Below are 20595 nucleotides of genomic sequence, written 5' to 3'. Positions count from 1 at the left end.
AAGGAGTCTCACTTGTAGTTTTCTTGCTTGCACAATGGGGGAATACACACACAGGTGGAGGCTGAAAACAGTTTTCCTCTTCTTAGTTGTGTAAGCCAAAAGAACTCAAGTACAAAAGAAATAGAAGAACCCTATATGTGGGTCTCAAACCAAACTCAACTAACTAAGGTGGCATACTAACTGAGCCACGAACTAGAGTAGATAAGGATAGCTGTCATCTAGCTATTATTCATGGGCGGTGTACCAACCGCATCTGCAGCTAACAAGTCGGTGACATAAATGCACAACGGTCACCCTGGCATATCACGAGTGGAGCTCGATATCTCAACACGCAATGCCTACCAAGCAACAATCGTATCCCATAAATCCAAAGCACGCTCACACTGTTAAGGAAGAAATTGACAAACTAATGAGAGTAGGATTCATCTACAAAATTGAACCCACGGACTAGGTCTTCATCGCCCATAGTCATCGTGCTAAAGAAGAATGGGAAGATTAGAGTGTATGTCAATTACAAGAAGATAAATGCGACAACAAAGAGGGATAACTATCCATTACCGTACACCGAGCACATGCTCGAGAGAGTAGCTAGAAAAGAGGCCTATAGTTTCTTGAATGGCCTCTCTGGATACAATCACGTACAAGTGCATCCTAACGATAGGTATAAGATCGCATTCGCCACTGAATGGGGCATCTTCACCTACATAGTCATGTCTTTTGGGTTGACTAATGTGCCAACTACCTTTCAACGCGACTGATATACACTATATTCAAGGACATGCTTAGGAAGGAGCTAGATGTTTTTGTGGATGACCTATGTGTTCACTTTACGTGGAGCCTGTCATTGAATCCCTTGAAGTGCCAGTTTTGGGTGAAGCGTGGATGCATCCTAGGACACGTGGTATCGAAGAACGGCATTGCCATAGGTTTCTCAAAGATCAGGGTCATTGTTGACCTTCCATCCCGTACTAAATACAAGAGTTTTCAATTCTTCTTAGGACATGCATGGTGTTATCTATGGTTCGTGTTGAACTATGCATTGATTGCTAGACCTCTATAGAAGCTATTTATCATATTTGAATGGACCGATGAATGCCAATGCATGTATGAGGAACTAAAAACAGCTCTAACCACGTCACCCATTCTACGAGCCCCAGATTGGACACTCATGTTTCATGTACACATCGACGCTTTGAAATTTGCCGTAGGAGCTGTGTTGTGCCAACCTGGTGAACACAACTTGGATTACCTAGCAAGCTTTGCTAGCAAACAACTCACTAAGACCGAAATAAATTACTCAACAATTGAGAGAGACGGCTTGACCATGGTGTTTTCTATAAAGAAATTTCAGCATTATCTATTGGTTGCGCATTTTACATTCTTTGTTGACAATCAAGTCTTGTTGTATCTTGTTAACAAACCATGTGCTACAAGACACATCTCTAGTTGGCTTCTTCTACTTTTGGAGTTTGACTTCTCCGTATGGTGGTGCGTAAAGGGAAGCAACATTACATGGCTAACCATCTATCTCATATCCCCATGGGAGAAGCTGCTGGACAAGGCATTGTGGATGAACTGCCAGACGATTCCGCTTATTCAGCGAAAGGGATTTGTTTAGAGCCGACATGACGCCGTATTGGGCAGATGACATAGTTCAAGTGCTTGAGCATGGACTACCAAAATGCCCAATAGAAAAGGCTAACTTAGGTGGCGCAGATGCATGTGTGAGCATGAGATGCATGATGTACTAACAAAGGCACACGGTGGAATCATAGGAGAACATTTCAGCGAAAACATGATAGCCCGCAAAGTGTTGCAGTCCCAATTGTGGTGGCCTACCCTCTTCCGAGATGCGGCACAATTTTTCAAGCATTATGATGAGTGCCAATGGACTAAAGTCCTTATTTGTAATAAGGATCACATGGAGCTAACCCCAATTATCGCACGACAACCCTTCGAGAATGGGGGATTGACTTCATCTGACCCATTAGTCCTACGACACAGTATTCACAAGCCAAATACATCATTGTGGCCACTGACTATCTAACAAAATGGGCAGAAGCACGAGCTACGAGAAAGAATGACACTAGGACCACTACTAAGTTCCTATGGGAGCAAGTGATAGCTCACCTCCTATCCTCCTTCCTATCGAACTAGTTAGCGACCAAGGCACACACTTCATCAACGAAGTGATAGCTCACCTCCTATCCTCCTTCCTAATCATCCATCGTAAATCTTCACCTTATTATCCTCAAGCAAACGGTCAAGCCGAATCCACAAATAAAATCTTAGTAAACATCTTGACCAAAGTCATCTCTGCTTCGCGTAGTGATTCGGATAATAAGTTGATGGTGGCCTTGTGGGCCTACCGCAAGGTTTACAAGGTGACCGACTCCCTTTATATTAACCTATGGTTCAAAGGCAATTCTACCCTTGGAATTCTTCATATCTGGCCTCAAGACAGATGGGATGGGAAGGAGGCATGGATAGAATGCTTAATTAAGCTCAAACGCTTATCGGAAACCCGACTTATAGCCATCCATGCACTAATATGTGAGAAGGTAAGATGCAAACGTTGGTTTGACAAGCATGTCAAGCAACACAACTTTGAAAAGGGTGACTTAGTACTGCTATACTCAATCAAAGAACATAAGAAAAAGCTGAAGTTTCAGGGGCTATGACCTTTTAGGGTTCGAACCATCAGTGGAACTAGCAACGTAGAGCTCAAATCCCTGGAAGGTGAGGGCATAGGCTTCTTCAATGGCAACCGCATAAAGAAGTACTTCCCTTCCACGCACCCATTGCATGAGCCTCCAATGCTGGCACCCCATGTCCAAGTATGAGTAACCACTATCACTGAGATGGATGATGAGGATGAGGAAGCCATGGAACCATCCTACCTAAGCATGACGGTCATTGCCAGGCACACATGCACCATCAAGGCATTGATCGATGAGGAAGCTGATTTTAATGTCTTAACCCATGACCATTGGACCCAAATTGGTAAACCATAGTTGCATCCTACTAATGCTAAGCTCAGCCCTAATGGAGGCCGACCCTACACACTTTTGGAAAAGTGCAATGTTGCAGTTTTTATCGAGTCTGAAAGCATGCCGATGATCTTCTATGTGTTACCCAACACTAAAGCTATAGGCATAGAATCGCTATTAGGAAACAAGCTCATTGCCATGTAGACTACAAATCGTAGTGTATTCACCTAGTCGTGGACAACATCAGCATAGTTATAGCTTTCAGCAAAGGGTTGCATGGCTCCCTTCGAGTCCACGAAGCCACCGGTAGAGAAACCCACCGCCAAACCTAAGGAGGGGGATCGTGACTCATCACATTCGCCTCAATGCCAGCAAACCACTACACCCAATACTGAGGCCCATGAACCCCAGTTCAAATGGGTGCCTCAACATCAAGGACCGCCACCTGGAACCACAAACCCACGGTCACGCAAGGCTAATGGCCCACACTTGAAACCTAGGAGGCCAAGAAGAAACTATAAAAAAAGATGCACAGTCAAGTCACGATGGGTCCCCATGACCTTATTGCAAGTGCAAGGCTACTATGAGGGTAACACCTGGATTTGGGGTCCTATGCAAACGCCACCCTCAAACTTGACCACATGAAACATTAAGCCACACACACTTGGACCACAGGAGAAAGGGCCCACTACATCCGTAGAACCTCCAAAACCTAGATCAGTTGGGCCCAAATCAATTTATTGCCCAAAACCACAGTAGGCTACTAACAAACCACCCATCTCTAGCACCAGAAACATCTGGTGGCATGTCAATCGAAGCTACACCCATCAAACATGAGGCCAAGATACACCCTCAAGAGCAACCCAAACAACGACCAGTAGCTACTACTGAATTCTCTATTACCATCAAACCTCAACCACCTACTAGCCTTAAATCCTCTTATAAGCGGCACTCGATTCTAATCTTGGTTGCGTGACGACTTGGTTTCTTGCCTAAGATGCTCGGATGTTACCGTCATGACACTGGCTAAAAACTATGATAGACTAGACTTAGGTCTCTTGGTCGAGCCTACAACAACGGAAGTACGCATGCTCCCTTGCTCCTAGGAAGAGAAAAAATTGTATTCGTAAAGGCTTCTGAAGTAGCTGAGGAGTTGATTGCAACTGAGATATCCAAAGAACATGCAACCACATAGTGACTCATCACATCGTATCACAGAGCCGCCATCATCACCAAAACCAAGAAATCGCATGATTGCAAGAGCTTGCCAATAGAAAATCCTCCATCTTGCAACAATAGTACACTCTTCGATTGCAATGGGAACTAGAAGGATGCCAAATCATGACAAACACTGAGCAGTGAAGCGCAATCGTCATCGGAATATGACCCCACCTATGTCACTCCAACTTCCTATAGGGTGTTGACTACCATTCGTAATTGACCCCTGGAAGAACACATTAGAAGGGTCTGTGATGCCAACTTGGACACTTGGATGGCCTTTTGCAACACTCAACCCTTCGAGCGGAATGACCCAACCTTTATGCCCTACCCTCAAAGGGTGGGAGTGGATTTTGACTCCAGTGTCCACGACCGCTACGACTTTCCTATAATCTATAATCCTCATTGTACTAGATATGAAGATGCCCTCGTCTTCACATTAGAGAACTTGTATAATACCCTAATCCAATTCACTAACAAATTCTCTTCATGGCCCGACCCCACTTTTATTACTACTTGTAATTACCTTAGATTGCTTAGGATACTCCTTAGGTAAGACCCCACTCGACAGGAGCGTAGCCTCCTAGTACTCCATTGACCCTAACGCTATAGATAGTTCCACAATGGCTCGACTAATTATGTGAGCTGCTCTATTACCTTCATTTTGCTTAGCTCTTCTAGAGGATATGAATGATAGTCGCTTCACCTACTGTAATCATCCATTCCTCTCCACCACCACCCTTTAGGTCTGTCTAAACCTCAAGGGGTACCTCCAAAGACACCAATTCCTTAAAAAATCTATTTTATCCCCTTCCTCACCCCACTCTGATAATGAAGACTAACTTCTGTCACGACCTTGTAACTTGGGAAAAAAAAAAGAAGAAAAAAAAGAAAGACAAGAAGGTACAGAGCAAAAAAGGCAATCACAGAACATGGAAATGAAAAGAGATATCACACGTAGACACAACAAGATGCACAAGGGTCACAATCACTTCACCTAGGGGTTCTCAAGTTAGGTGCGTCCGGTGGCCTTGGTCGGCTGGCTCTGTGTCTAACCCCCTAGCCCTTTTTGATCCCCCACGACACATGCTTAGGGCACATCAAGGGCAGGATATACCTAGGAAGATAATTCTTGCCTATGGTTAGACCTATCACCCTAAGCCCCATGCACCGCACCTCCCTTATACATAAGCTAGGTCCTCAAGTGTGGGACACCACCACGGGCTTAGACCCATCTCCCAGTTCCACAAGCATGGGCACCACATACTCCACAGTAAGGCAAAAACACCCCCAGGTAGTGCATAAAAAGGCGCACCTTTAAATATAAAGGCACAGCCAAAACCTCTGTATTAAAAGAGCACCAGGCTCCCTCCTGTACAATTTGTAACCATGAACATGAGGTATGACTAAGCTAGCAAGAGATGAGGATAATGGGAAAAATGGCCTAGGCCATGGTCTGCCATGTAAAAAAGGGGATAAGGAAATGCCTGCCCAAAAGGGATTTAGGGTTTTGTATATAAAGTTCAAAAAGTGAATGAGAGCTCATTCTTTTGGTGTGTGGCAAAGTGGACTCTTCTTCTTCTCTTCTCTTGCTTACTTGTGAGTGCTTGAGGGAGGGAGTGTGAGTGAGTGAGAGAGACCATCTCCTCTCTTCTTCTTCTTCTCTTCTCTTCTCTCGTCTCGTGCGTGGCTATGGAGGATGGAACTTGAAGGAAGAGGCTTGAGGATGCTTGAGTGTGCATCATGAATCGTGGAGTTATCGGAGTGCCTGAGAGAAGCAACTCAATCAGGCGTTAAGGTAAGCTCACTACACTCGTAGAGAGGGATAGCACATCAACTATGTGAGAGGTAGCCATTAGTGTTCGCTTGAAATGCTTGAACAATAAGTGGTCTGTGTGGTGCACAAATCAGATGTTGTATGTGTGCGTAGAGAATGCTGGAAGGTCCCCAAGAACAAAGAACTCTACAAAACCTTCATAAAAGCAAAAGGAAATTTGCACGCCATAAGACCAAAAAGACCAATTGGGTGCAATCTCCCCCCATGTCTTGTATGAGCACTTCACAAGGCATGTATTTATAGATTTATTTATCTTTTAGATCAAAAATAGCCCACTTTAAAAATAGCATGCTTTTGGCTTTTGTGTTTGCTTTTGCCCAGATATAGAGTAAGGCGTTTGGACGTCCAAAAGTCGACGGGCTATGCCCAAATAAAAATATCAAATAATGAATATTTAAATCACCATGGGTTTCGGTGGTTGAGCGTGAGCTTGTCGCTTCTACAACCTACAAAGCTTGAATTACCCAAATACCTAGCCATGAGTCTACATTTTGGTGAAAATGTTCAATAGAAACCCAAGTACCTTGTAAAAGAAAGGGGTGGAATGCCTTTAATGCCAAAGCTTCCTCCTCATTTGCACCCTAGGGATCACCTTGATAAAACATTCATTGAGACCTATGTTACACACCCTAATCTCCTTGATATGATTAAGTAGTTGCACCTATAGTAATACTCTTTTAAGTATCTTGTTCAACCTCAGTGGCTTGCCTCTTTTAAAGGGGCATTCCAAGGTTAAAGTTGCATATTGACGAAGATTCATGTTTCCCACACTTAGAAACATGCTCACGCTTCTAATGTACTCTCCATTCACTTGTTGGAGAAACCACTATGTTTGACAACCAAATCTGGAATACTTGTGCCATCTCATTACTCATTATTAGATTTTCAATTGAGTGTTCCACTTACATGATTGTCTTTGTTTTCTATCATTGTTTAAAGTAGGCAAAGAGGAACACAGGTGGGACATCCCCCTCAAAATCCCATCTTGATCTCAATTGAACCTTCACTTCATGTGGTCAAGAACATCTTGAGATTACAAGAATGGATCCAAACTTTCAAAATAGATGGTGAGAAATACATAATCCTCATGATTAACTGCCAATGAAAGCAAAGTAGAGTCTCTAAATCCTAGGGATCTAAGATGCAGACCTTCCTTTTGTGTAGCTTGCACCTTGCCATCCTTTTTGCCAAATGCACAATATCCCTACTACATGCCTTCCAATTTTTAGGAGAATCCCTATTTGCATTCAAGAAAACTCTCCAAACCCTTTTGGTCTTATCTAGAAACTTAATGCTAAAGTAAGAAACCTATAGTTAACCAAAGAGGTGGGAAGGGGGGACTTAATTAAGGCCTTTATTAAGGATACTTGTAAAGTCAATCCATATGGGAAATGGTTAAAGATTGCCACTTATGAGAACATTTTGTACTCTGTACCGAGAGCTATTCACTATTCCAAATTATAATTTACATAGGATTAGTCAAGTAGGTAGCTTGCCAAGTTGGGTCTTAGTGTATTGATTTGGTTTTCTCCTAATAAATCTACCAAATCTACCTAGTTTTTCTTTTGTACTAGCTTGTTCTATTATTTCTTCCCATCCTCACACATGTGAGAAGATTTTTAATATCTATCAACCTCCTCAATGGTTCTTGTTCCAATCCCTAAATGCCAAGGTATTGGCATGCAGAAGCATCATCTGCATCCAATCCTAGCATTCATCTCTTTTGCCCAACACATTAGATGTAGAAATTGAGACATTAGATAGAACTCATCACCATAATGGAGCTTTATGCCTAAAATAGCTATGTTTCCCCTTCACAATTATAGAGTCAACTTCAACTCCTATTGTGCAAGAGGAACCATAGTTGTAATACCCCCTTTTACTCTCATCATGTAGTCATTGAAGCAATGTAATATAACATAGCATACTAAGATCCTCAACATTATGAACATATACTTTTATTTTTTAAGTGCTATAATATCTTTTGGATGTGCTAGACCACATCAAGATACCCATCTTCCTCTCCATCTTCCAATACAATCTCATAATTTCTTACCTCCCTACTCTAAATGATCTCATAGTCCCCCTAGTAACTCTCTATAATGGTTTCATCTGTAAAGTCTAAGTGATCTATTAAGTTTTCATTGAAGTGGTTGGTTCTTGCTATGTACATGTATAAGAGAAGTATCTAGAGAATATTCCACCTCCCTTGAAAAGTATCTCTATTGAGGCAATTTCTTATCTATTTTTTTAATCATGAATGCACAACTAGGATGGATTCAATTTCTACATGTGCCCCCCTACTACAAAGGATTTCATACCCTCTCTAGTAGTAATCTATATTCATTTCATAATTTTGACATTTTTTACAATACAAGGATAACTAACCATATTTTTTCTTTTATTGTAAGTTGTAATGTTAGAGAGAAGGCCAAATATTTTATAAGAGAAATGTGCAATACAAAAGATGAAGAAGAAAATTGGATCACTAATACTTACTATTGTGCATCTTGGATGCACATACACCCAATATGAAGGGGGCTTTCAAAGTCAATGCTTTTGACATGGGGAGCTTATCATGGCATTGAAAGTGTACAATTTAATCCTTCCTACAAATAATATGGATTTTCACACCATGCCCAAGCATTATTAAAAAGGTTTTCTTGCCCAAGCAAATCCATGTTGAATTGGCATTGAAGTAAGCTCCCTAAGGTTTATATGATCTATTACAAGTCTTTGATGCAAAATCATGACCGACAATTTTGTTATATTGTGTTCTTAGAAATATATAACGTTGGAATTTTAACACAATATAATGTTGGAATTTTAAATGTCCTGTAGATATATATTTCTAAGAGCGATTTTGTTATATTGTGTTCTTAGAGATATATTGGAGTTTTAACTTGATAGGGAAATTTAAATCTCGTGCATAAATTGATAAACTTCTTTGATGGAAGTATGCCCAAATAGCTTGTGAAAAATCTAATGTTCTTCTATATTCCAACTTAGTATATATTACCCAATCGTTCTTAGACATATATATCTACATGACATTTAAAATTAACGTTATATTGTGTTCTTAGAGACATATATCTACACGACATTTAAAATTCCAACGTTAATGCATTAGTCCATTTATTTAGAAGTCATCAAGTCACTTTGAAACTTCTGGTTTTATTGGTTGTCATACCTTGTGCTTATAATACTTTGAGTTTCAATTTATGATATATAGTTTTTTTTTTTTTTTTTGCAACACAATATTGGGTTCCTTCGAGAATTATATGTTGTTGTCAACTTTTACTATTAAGAACATATGCCCAAATTTTATCTTATTTGTAATTGATAATTCTAAACACACATTTGTTAAGTTTTAAGTGTAGCTTATATTTGTGTACGTATAGACCTCTCATTTTAAAATGAAGGGTCACTTTTAAGTTTTAAACTCTCACCTCATTTCATACTTCAATCTCATTATCTCAATCACTTTCCTCTCATGCTAGTTAAGCATGCTCTAATGGAGGCTTGTTTTTGCTAAGAGTGATGCACCTTTGAGATGTTCTTGAAGGAATTCCACCATGAGCTCACAAGGCTTGATCCTGTAGGTCATGTAAGAGCTTGCAAGCACCTTCTCTCCTTACACGAGTCTTACACCCACGACATTGAGGGACCTAATCTATTGTGGACTCTTTAACAAATGCTAATAGAGGACATCAAATGTAAGTTTTTCCATTCAAAAGAAAATCAATGAACCTCCAAAACCATGAATGAAAAAAGTGAGATTTTGTCAAAATGCATAGATTCAAGATATAATATATCCCCTTCAAATCCAAAAGGAAACTCTCAAGATTTTACTTTATCATTTTAGCTCAAGTATTATGACTCAAAATACTAATGATAATGTGATTAAAAAGAGCATCACATGTTGAGATATCGAGCTCCACTCATAATACGCCAGAGTGACTGTTGTGTATTTATGTCACCGACTTGTCAGTTGCAGACGCGGTTGGTACACCGCCCATGAATAATAGCTACATGATAGCTATCCTTATCTACTCTAGTTCGTGGCTCAGTTAGTATGCCACCTTAGTTAGTTGAGTTTGGTTTGAGACCCATATATAGGGTTCTTCTATTTCTTTGTATGAGAGTTCTTTTGGCTTACACAACTAAGAAGAGGAAAACTGTTTTCAGCCTCCACCCTTGTGTGTATTCCCCCATTGTGCAAGCAAGAAAGCTACAAGTGAGACTCCTTCCTTCTCTCCCACAATCTTGACATGGTATCAGAGCCTTGTTCGTGGTAAGGAGCTCAAGAAAGCAAGCCAAGCTCGCGGTGTTCTGGTAAGAGGAGCAGTGTTGCTTTCATTTTCTGTTTTGGGAGCAGATCTCTGCAGGTAGCACAGCCGAAAATTGCAGGAGTGCATTGTCTCAGGTTGAGACACCCTTCGCGGTGAAGCATTTCGGGGCCTGTTTTGGAGGAGAAAGTTTTCTGCACGCACTCAGGAAAAGGCCCTGTTTTATGCTGTGCGACCACTGTTCTACAAGTCGGTGAAAAGTTATTGTAGAAATTGCATCGTATGCTTGTGCGCAGAGACATTGGGAGTTTCAGAATCATCCTTGGTTCCTGTTTATGCAAAATCGTCACTAGGAAGTGACTGTGTGGTCAAATACCACTTTCGCCAGTTTTGCAGATTTGCCCTTGTGAGGGTGAAGCTGAGTTTTTGCAGTGACAGAATTTTTCGCAGTGTTCTGTAATGGCGTCTGATTCTCTTGCACAGATTGTCACTGAAAAGCTTGACAAGAACAACTTCCAGGCATGGAAGTTTAGAATGACGAATTTTCTTATGGGAAAATGATATTGGGAATTTGTTGCAGGAAATGAAGAAGAACCAGTTCTTCCTGATGTTCCCAATCAACAGCAAATGCAGGCATTCAAAGCATGGCATGAGAGAGCCAGGAAAGTTATGTACTGGCTATCTATCAGCATTTCAAACTCTATGATTGTGCATATTCAGGATGCAAGTACGCCAAAGGAGGCATGGGATCCTCTGTCAAAGATGTATAGCACAAATACGCAAGCCAGGAAAATGCAGCTCAAGCAAGAGTTGCACAATGTGCAAAGAGAAAATATGAGCATCAATGACTACCACATGAAGGTGAAGAAGATTGCAGATGCACTTGCTTCCATTGGGTCGCCAGTGGAAGATGATGATTTAGTTTCTGTGACCTTGAATGGTCTAGGAAAGGATTATGCACAGTTTCGGACATCCATTTCAGTTCGTGAAAGATTTCCTGATTTTGAGGAGTTGATTGCTCTTCTAATTTCTGAGGAGCAGAGAAATGGTGGTGCATCTTCTTCAGGAGGAACTTCAAAAGAAATTGTCTTCTACTCAAATGCTGGAAGAGGTAGAGGCAGAGGTAGAGGAGGCCGATTTGGAGGCCGTGGTAGAAATCAGAATATGCAGCAAACTCAAGAAAACCAGTCCTATGGAGGAGGACGTGGTAACTCTAGAGGCAGGGGGAGCCAAAGAGGTCGTGGTGGATGGCAAAGAGGCCAAAATGCAAACAGTAATGTTGAATGCTACTATTGTGGTAAAATGGGTCATATGGCTAAAGACTGCTATAAAAAGCAGAATGACATCATGAATGGAAAACTACAACAAGGGAATTATGCATCTTCTAGTAGACAGGGTGATGACAGAAATGAGCATTTGTTTATGGTGCAGCACATGAACAATTCTGTGACAAGTGCAGAAGAAAGCAATGATGTATGGTATGTTGACTCAGGTGCATCAAACCACATGACAGGTTATGCAGAATGGATGGAGGATACAAGGAAAATGGAAAAACCAGGATTTGTGGAGACTGGTGATGATACTGCACATCCGATTGTGCAGATTGGAAAAATTCCTTTGTCTATGCAGGATGGGAAAAAGAAATACCTGTCCGATGTATTTCATGTCCCGAATATCACCAAGAATCTGGTTTCTGTTGGTCAAATGGTTGAGCAGGGCTTGCAGGTCAGATTTAATCCTCATGGATGCTTTGTTGAGGATATGAAAAATAAAGGTCACTTGATAGCAAAAGGAAAGAAGAATGGCAGAATGTTTACATTGGATGCAGACATGTCTGAATTGAGTGCAGCGATGTTTGCACATGGGACCGGTGTAGTTGCAGATATTGATATCTGGCATAAACGCATTGGTCATGTTAATGTACAGCGACTTAAATCAATGCAGGCCCAAAATATTGTTGCAGGATTGCCTAGATTCAAGGTTGCAGAAATGCATAAGGTATGTGAAGCCTGTCAGTTTGAAAAACAGGTAAGGAAACCATTTCCTAGACATGTTTAAGAGAGTGAGAAGCCATTGGAATTAATCCACTCTGATGTGTGGACTACTAAAGCTGCATCTCTTGGAGGCTGTCATTATTTTGTCACTTTTATTGATGACTATAGCAGAAAAGTTTGGGTGTATTTTATGAAGAAGAAAAGTGAAGTGTTTGGGCATTTCAAAACTCTTAAAGCTATGGTTGAAAAAGAAACAGGTCTGCAAATAAAATGCCTAAGGTCAGATGGAGGGGGAGAGTACCTCTCAAATGAGTTTGCAAGGTTCTTGCAGGAGCATGGCATAAAGTAGCAATATTCATGTAGTCATACCCCACAACAAAATGAAATTGCAGAAAGAAAAAACAGACATATTGGAGAGGTGTCTCGTGCCATGCTCAATGAAAAAGACCTGCCAGATTTTTATTGGGCTGAAGCAGTTGCTACAACAGTCTACATAATGAACAGGACTCCCACTGCAGCAATACATGGAATGACTCCAGAGGAGAGGTATACTGGTAGGAAACCAGATATTTCTCATTTGAAAATTTTTTGTTGCATTGCCTATGTACATGTGCCAGATGAGTTGAGATCCAAGTTGGATCCAAAAGCTGAGAAGTGCATCTTTATTGGTTACTCTCTGCAGCAAAAAGGGTATAGATGCTATAACCCTTCTACTCGTAAGTTTACAGTGAGCAAAGATGTTGTTTTTGATGAGATGAGTAGCTGGTATAAACCAGTAAATGTGATTGATGATGTAGATGCACAAAATGGTAATGCTGCACAGAATTCACAGCAGCAGTCACAAAATATTAGTGGACCTGGAGCGTCCTCTAGCAGTGGTTCACATTCTTCGCCATGGACAGGCAGATTGAGATCAGGAGAATCTTCTCAAAGTAATGCAGATAGTGGTATGCAGGTATCACGAAAAGGAAAAGAGAAGGTTGATCAGCCCATGTTTGATGTGAATGCAGGTCACTCTTATGTGGATGGTGAATCCAGTGGCTCAGAACAGAGCATTGATGATGAGTTGGGTATTCCTTCTATTGTTACACCTGGAGTAAGGAAGACCAGGGATGTTTTGAGAGCACCTGGGAGTGAACCCACTTTGCGCAGGTCTACCAGAGTTAGGTATCCTGTGGATAGGCTGAAATATGATGGATTTACAGCCATTCACTATGCATATATGGTCAAGGTGATACAGGAACCAGAACCCACTTCTTTTGAGCAAGCCATGGGAAAAGAAAAATGGGAGAAAGCCATGGATGAAGAAATGGATGCCTTGGAAGCAAATGCTACATGGGAATTGGTACCTTTTCCTAAAGGTAAAAATGCAATTGGCTGTAAGTGGGTTTATAAGGTGAAGCACAATGCAGATGGTTCTGTGAACAGATACAAGGCAAGATTAGTAGTCAAGGGGTATGCACAAACATATGGCATTGACTATGAAGAAACATTCAGTCCAGTTGCAAGGATGGCAACCGTAAGAGCAGTCATTGCTATGGCTGCATCAAAGGGATGGTCTTTACATCAGATGGATGTAAAGAATGCCTTCTTGCATGGTGATTTGCAAGAAGAGGTCTATATGGAGCAGCCACCAGGTTATGTGCATGCTGTTCATCCTAAGTTTGTTTGCAGGTTGAAGAAAGCCTTGTATGGCTTGAAGCAAGCACCTAGAGCATGGTCTGACAAGATAGGATAGTATCTTGTCACTATTGGCTTTCATATTTCCAAGGCAGATTTCTCACTTTATGTGAGAAAAACAGAGAAAGGTATTATGCTACTTGTCATTTATGTTGATGATTTGATTATGACAGGTGACAGTGATGAAGATATCCTTCATGTGAAAATGCTATTGAAGCAGAAGTTTGAGATGAAGGATTTGGGAGAGCTGCGTTATTTCTTGGGCATTGAGGTGATTAGATCACCAAGTGGGATACAGCTCTTGCAGAGGCAGTATGGATTGGACATGCTGTCCAAATATGGGATGACAGGCTGTAAGCCTATTTCAGTTCCTTTGGAGCAGAATGTGAAGCTGAGCGCAGATGCAGGTGAGCTTCTGGAAGACCCTACTATGTACAGACGCATAGTAGGAAGCTTGATTTATATGACTATTACCAGGCCAGATTTGAGCTATGCTGTTGGATTGGTAAGTCAATTTATGCAGGCTCCAAGGAAATCGCATTTGGATGCGGCTAGACGCATACTCAGGTATGTGAAGTCCACATTGCAGTATGGACTATTTTATGAGATTGGGGTTCAGATACAGTTGCATGGATACACTGATGCTGATTGGGCTGGTAGCATTTCTGATAGACGATCTACCAGTGGATATGTGTTCTCTTTTGGGAGTGCTGCAGTCACTTGGAGCAGCAAGAAACAGCCTACAGTTGCCTTGTCGAGCACAAAGGCTGAGTACAGGGGTGCAGCAATGGCTGCATGTGAGGTAGCTTGGTTGCATAAGCTACTTTATGATATGCATCAGTCTACAGATGGGCCAGTTGTCATTTATTGTGACAACATGAGTAGTATACACTTGGCAAATAACCCAGTCTATCATGCTAGAACAAAGCACATTGAGGTGCATTATCACTATGTGCGAGAGAGGGTTTTACTAGGTCTTATTGATCTAGTTTATGTCAGCACAGAGGATCAGGTAGCTGACATATTTACGAAGGCATTGGGCGCAGAGAAGCTCCGCAAGTTCAGAGACCTGCTTGGTGTGCAGGAATTGGGATTGAGCTCGAGGGGGAGTGTTGAGATATCGAGCTCCACTCGTGATACGCCAGGGTGACCGTTGTGTATTTATGTCACCGACTTGTCAGTTGCAGACGCGGTTGGTACACCGCCCATGAATAATAGCTACATGATAGCTATCCTTATCTACTCTAGTTCGTGGCTCAGTTAGTATGCCACCTTACTTAGTTGAGTTTGGTTTGAGACCCATATATAGGGTTCTTCTATTTCTTTGTATGAGAGTTCTTTTGGCTTACACAACTAAGAAGAGGAAAACTGTTTTCAGCCTCCACCCTTGTGTGTATTCCCCCATTGTGCAAGCAAGAAAGCTACAAGTGAGATTCCTTCCTTCTCTCCCACAATCTTGACATCACATTCGTAACTAGTTACTACATTGTAGATATAATTTTTTGTTAAAACATAACTCTTAAATGAGGAGATGTGAAGAATTTGAGTCGATTCCTTATGGATAATATAGAAAAGACAAAATGATATTCTAAGGCTAAAGAGGAAAGAGGAATATATTACTCTTCTTGTAACTTTTCCTTGATTTAAGGAGGATTGAGAGAGGCTTGAATCTCCCAAAAGTGAGTTCATTTATATTCCTAAGGCCACCAGCCTAATGATGATCCATTCTATTTTTGTAGTAGAGCAACCAAGGCAAAGAAAAACTCTTTTTTAATGAACCTATATTGAGACAAATATGCATTTGTTTGCAATGTGTTTTTGAACCATCATTCAAACTTCTCCTTAAAGGGAACATATATTGAGACAAATATGCATTTGTTTGCTATGTGTTTTTGAACCATAATTCAAACTTCTCCTTAAAGGGAACCTCACCCATGATGAAGTTAATGTTTGATACAAAAAAGCTTGCATGCATATTTCTGAGCCTCCTCAAGAAAATGAACCAAACACATTAGGAATCCCTTTACCACTATTCTATGACTTAAGCCTTTATTTTTTATGGTAGGTCTTACAAGGGTCTTACTAAGTCCTCACACAATGTGATTTCTAGCTCTTACAAATCTAGCTCACAACCATATGCACAATATCAATGTAGTCAACATCCACATCTCTAACTCTTTATGTGTTGCTACAACTAGGCCTCCCCTTTAGGTTTGTAGCTAGCCATATGTTGATGATCTAGAGTTTGGAAGAGGGTTGCATGCAATCGATGGGCTACCATGTGTTAGCCCACACTAAAGCTATCTAATTAATGCATATAAGCCTCATAAAGTGCATGTTGCCTTCAACCATCATCATCTACCACAACTTTTCAAGAATGTCTTTGTGAGAAAATTGTGGTAAGCTATATCTTAAAACCTTTGATGATGCAAGAGTGGGCACCGAGGGGTTCACTATATATATACCCTCTGTATCACATGCACTCAAGGCATGTTTATAAATATCCTTATCTGTAAATTTTTCTTGAACAAAATTTACCCCTTTTCTATTTGATCCATAAATAACCCCATTATATGGAACCCTTTTTGTGTAAAAAATGTGTAAAAATAGAATTTAAAAATCCCCATTGTTGACCCACGTGATACACATATATATTTACGAGTGACCCCCCTAAGGATGGTGTGTCCATGCATGCTTTTTATACATGTGAAAATGTCTTACCCAGGTTTCATTATTAGCATTGAAACTAATTAAAATTTGTGCATTTTTAAACTCAAAAATTTATTATCAAGCTACATTGTCCTAGGAGTAGCATGGTATCACATTAGATGTGACATTACCTCTCACATTTCACAATGTGAACTTGATTTATTTCCCTTAGCCAAGCTTCATTACTTAGTATAATTGCTCAACCAATCACAGGGTTCCTTGTAAGAGCTTCCACTATTGTCACTCAAACATAGAAGATGAAAAGTGCTAAGTTCCAAAAGGTGTGATGAGTGTGCTTGCTTCACATTCTAAAAAGTTTTTGCCTATAGTTTCCAACAAGTATATTTGGGTTGGTTAAACAACATCAACAGCATGAAAGCAATACATTTAGGACAACATTGTAATACAAGAAGTGAGTGAGTGTTTCTTACTAGTGATACAAAAAAGCTTTATCATAATCATTTCTCTTAGTTTGCTTAAGTGGGCCAAAAAGGGACAAAGTTTTAGCTTGACAACTTTTTTCAACTTTGACGGATGCAATTCTTTGGAGTACATGTAATGATTAGATGTTTATAGTATATCACAAGATTTCAGGACATAAAAGCATTCATGCATAGTAGACAACAAACAAGACTCAAAGGAACTCATGATGTGACAATGTAAGTCTAAGAATTTTTATTAAGAGTCCTATAAGGGCTTCACAAGCAAAAAGAAGATTAGAAAGAACTTGTGGTGTCCCGACTCTTCAAGAGGGATTTCATAAGCACTTTGAGCACTCTCCAACAAAAGAGAAAATTGTCATGTGGACTCACTAACAAAGATAATGTAAGTCCTTAGAAGGGTTCTCCCAAACAAATGGAGGAAATACGAGAGCATTTAGGATGGATACTATGTTTTGCCCCACTTCTCTAGAAGAGAGCGAAGCTGCATATGAGAGCTACAATATGATTGTAGAGGGGGTAGTATACAAGAGAAGGTGGATAGTAAGATGTGCAAGTTGGTGTTGTTGATTCAAGGTAAGGAGATACAAGTGTGGAAAATTATTTGTGATGCAAAAGAGCTAGACTATTGGAGGGTTTTATACCCCTAGTATACGAGGGGCCTCACCCTTGTAAGATTGTGAAGGAAGCTAGCCACAGAGTGATTGTGGTGGCTTATAGAATCAACCTTTGTAAAGTTGATCATCTTATTGGAGGAAGAAGAGGCCACCTCTTCATTGTTAGATTTGTTGGTAATGAGAGGGACAAGATCAGGCTCTGAAATCTTGTAAGAATTGGGAACAATAGTAGGATGTGATAAGGCAATGTGTGCGAGTAGTGTATGGGGAAGGGAGGAGTATTGTGGCATGGAGGGTACCTCTGGTAATGATGATGATGAGGGTGAAGTCTTGCATATGTTTGGTTCTCTCTGATCCTGGGGAGGCATGGGCTTTAGTCTTTGTTCTTGAGCTAGATGCTTTGCTACCATGGGTTTTAATCTTTGTTCCTGTGGCATTTCCTCTACTCCTTGAAGAGGTGGTTGTGACTCTAGTGTGACCCCCTTTACTCCTTGAAGGGGTGGTTGTGACTCTAGGGTGGCCTCTTCTTCCAGGAGGTTGTTGATCTCGAGCCTGGTGGGGTGGGGGGAGCTATGGTGGCTGCTTGAAGGGGCAGCTTCGAAGAGCGTCAACTGCAAGCGGCCATGGTGTCGGTGAGCTTGGAGGTAGCGATGGGGGCCGATGGGGGTCGGGTGGGAACTGACGACAAGGCGACCGTTCTGCCGCACGCACCGGAGGTGGTGAAGGGTCTCCATAGCCGGGGGCAACGATCGACGCAGGCGGCCGCGAGAGCTAGCGCAGCTGGTGTTGCTATACTCGCAGCGTGTGGGGGAGCAGATGGGGGGCGGGAACGCATTGATCCTCCCCTTATAAGCTGGCCTCTCTCTCCAACGGCTTCCATCATCATCATCATCATCATCATCTTCATCGTCAGGCGAGGCGCAGCTCGAATATACGATGCTTCCTTCATGATCACTTGGGCTCCCATCTTCTAGCACTAATAATTTTTCTTCCTCTTTGACATGATCGGCTGTGCCCAACCTGCTCCTTGACGGCCAGCCTTGCTCCCGTCCATACTCCTTTTCCTGCACTGAAAGAGACGCATCAGACCAGTAGTCCTGGTCCAATACCGACGGAGAGACGATACCGCCTGCTACTGCAACTGGTTTGCGGAGTTCCCATGGCCTGGGAGCTCGCCAAGATGATGAGTAGCCAGCATTGGCATTACGAGTATTGTGACTAGAGGCAGCAGCAGTATTGCTTTTAATGCTGCTAGGAGCTGCTGCTGGCTTAGGCAAGCCGGCGCAACCTTGGGAGGGCCAGTACGAGCTAGCACTCAGCGGATTGATTGTCATATTGATTGTATGTGGCAAATGAGTGGCAGCTGTGAAGGATATTGAGAGGGAGCAAGAGAGGGCTTGCCTATTGCTTGCCCAGAGGTAAATAGATCCCCATATATATATATATATAGATAGATAGAGAGAGAGAGAGAGAGAGAGAGAGAGAGAGAGAAGATGTGGATCAGACAAGATAAGTGTAGAGACACTATAAGCAAGCTCTTCAATTAAACACTAATCAAGAAAGCCCTTTCGATTGTGAGAATTATGCGTTCTTCTGATCACATGTATATATAGCTCCACTGAGAGAGAGAGAGAGAGAGAGAGAGAGAGAGAGAGCACTTTTGAAAACCCTGGGACTCCTTACCTTTCCAACCTTGGCCTTGAGTGGGATTAAACCTATTTGTATTGTTATTAATACATTTTGTTGTGGAGGTATATATCAAATGCTTTGCCTCTCCACCCTTAGCTACCATGCGAACTTAAAAACCCAAAACTATTAATTTTATTTGCCCTTTTCCTACCTTAGTGCTTCCATTTCCAAAGGTTGCTTTCCAAGGGCCATTCATTTACAACTTTTTCATCCACATGTTTCCCAACTGGATCTAAAAGCATAACATTACTCCACACATAACCAAGAAGCATAGATGCACCATACAAGATTAAGCATGCGGAGTGTGAACAATTGGAAGTATTTATATATGACAATTTGTACTTCTTGCATGTGTTTCACTCTAGAACTCATATTTGTACATGATCACATATTCTTGTCCTTCGGTGCATCACCTCGTGTCACCCCTAACATTGTACTAATACATTATTTCAAAATGAAGTTTTCGCTTGCAAACATGAGTAATATTACTCATAAAATAATGCATGTTTTCCTCTACATCAATCAACTCTTTTTCAAATCCATGACATGAGGCCACAATCCTCAAAGTTTTCTAGCTTTTTTGCTTTTTTTATGTTGCCGTTATTTGAATAGATACAATATATATGAACTTTGTACGGCTCTTAGAGAAAGTGTTACCAATATAAAAGGACTTTTCTCGCTTTGTATAAGATGAGTAACTAGCAAAAATTGGCTTCATAAAGTTCTTTTGCAATTGGTCCACAGTAGAGATATTCAATACCAAATGAAAAGTTGTATTTAAACCAAAAGAAATCTCCCTTCCAAGAGTTCCTTATAAACATAATGTACATGCATGCTGATGTATTCCATGTGTAAGTGCCATCATCCATGATATTATATTTTCCTCCTCTAGAGTGACTTTGAGTATGATTGTGCTACTTGAAAGTTTAACCGAAAGTTCTATTACAATGTAAATTATGCCATGCTATTATGCTAGTTGAGAGGTTTACTAAAAGTACTATAAGAATGAAAACTTGTCTCACTCTTGAAAGCTATGTGAGATATTGAAAGGCTTCCTTAGGCTATTAATTCAATGTTCGTAATTTTGTACATAGTACAATTGTTTTAAATGTATAATCTTATAAAGTTAAAA

The 20595-nt window shown here is 41.0% G+C and overlaps 1 protein-coding gene across 1 annotated transcript; it reads right to left on the bottom strand.

Annotated features, from left to right (window-relative positions):
• Positions 1–17252: 17252 nt before the first annotated feature.
• Positions 17253–19338, bottom strand: LOC148009987 (uncharacterized). The gene has a single exon (XM_087672786.1). The coding sequence runs from the start codon at positions 19106–19108 to the stop codon at positions 17804–17806; it is 1305 nt and encodes a 434-aa protein (XP_087528912.1). The 5' UTR covers positions 19109–19338; the 3' UTR covers positions 17253–17803.
• Positions 19339–20595: the final 1257 nt, after the last annotated feature.

Source organism: Lygodium microphyllum, chromosome 30 (assembly GCF_053477565.2).
Source record: "Lygodium microphyllum isolate KBCC chromosome 30, Lygodium_microphyllum_v1.1.10, whole genome shotgun sequence".
Classification (NCBI taxonomy): Eukaryota; Viridiplantae; Streptophyta; class Polypodiopsida; order Schizaeales; family Lygodiaceae; genus Lygodium; species Lygodium microphyllum.
Note: the sequence above shows the minus strand (reverse complement) of the source record. Positions and strands in the feature narration are given on the sequence as shown.

What these genes read in the sequence shown, in the direction of transcription:
- LOC148009987 (XM_087672786.1), bottom strand. Translation starts at nt 19,108, where the DNA reads ATGACAATCAATCCGCTGAGTGCTAGCTCGTACTGGCCCTCCCAAGGT.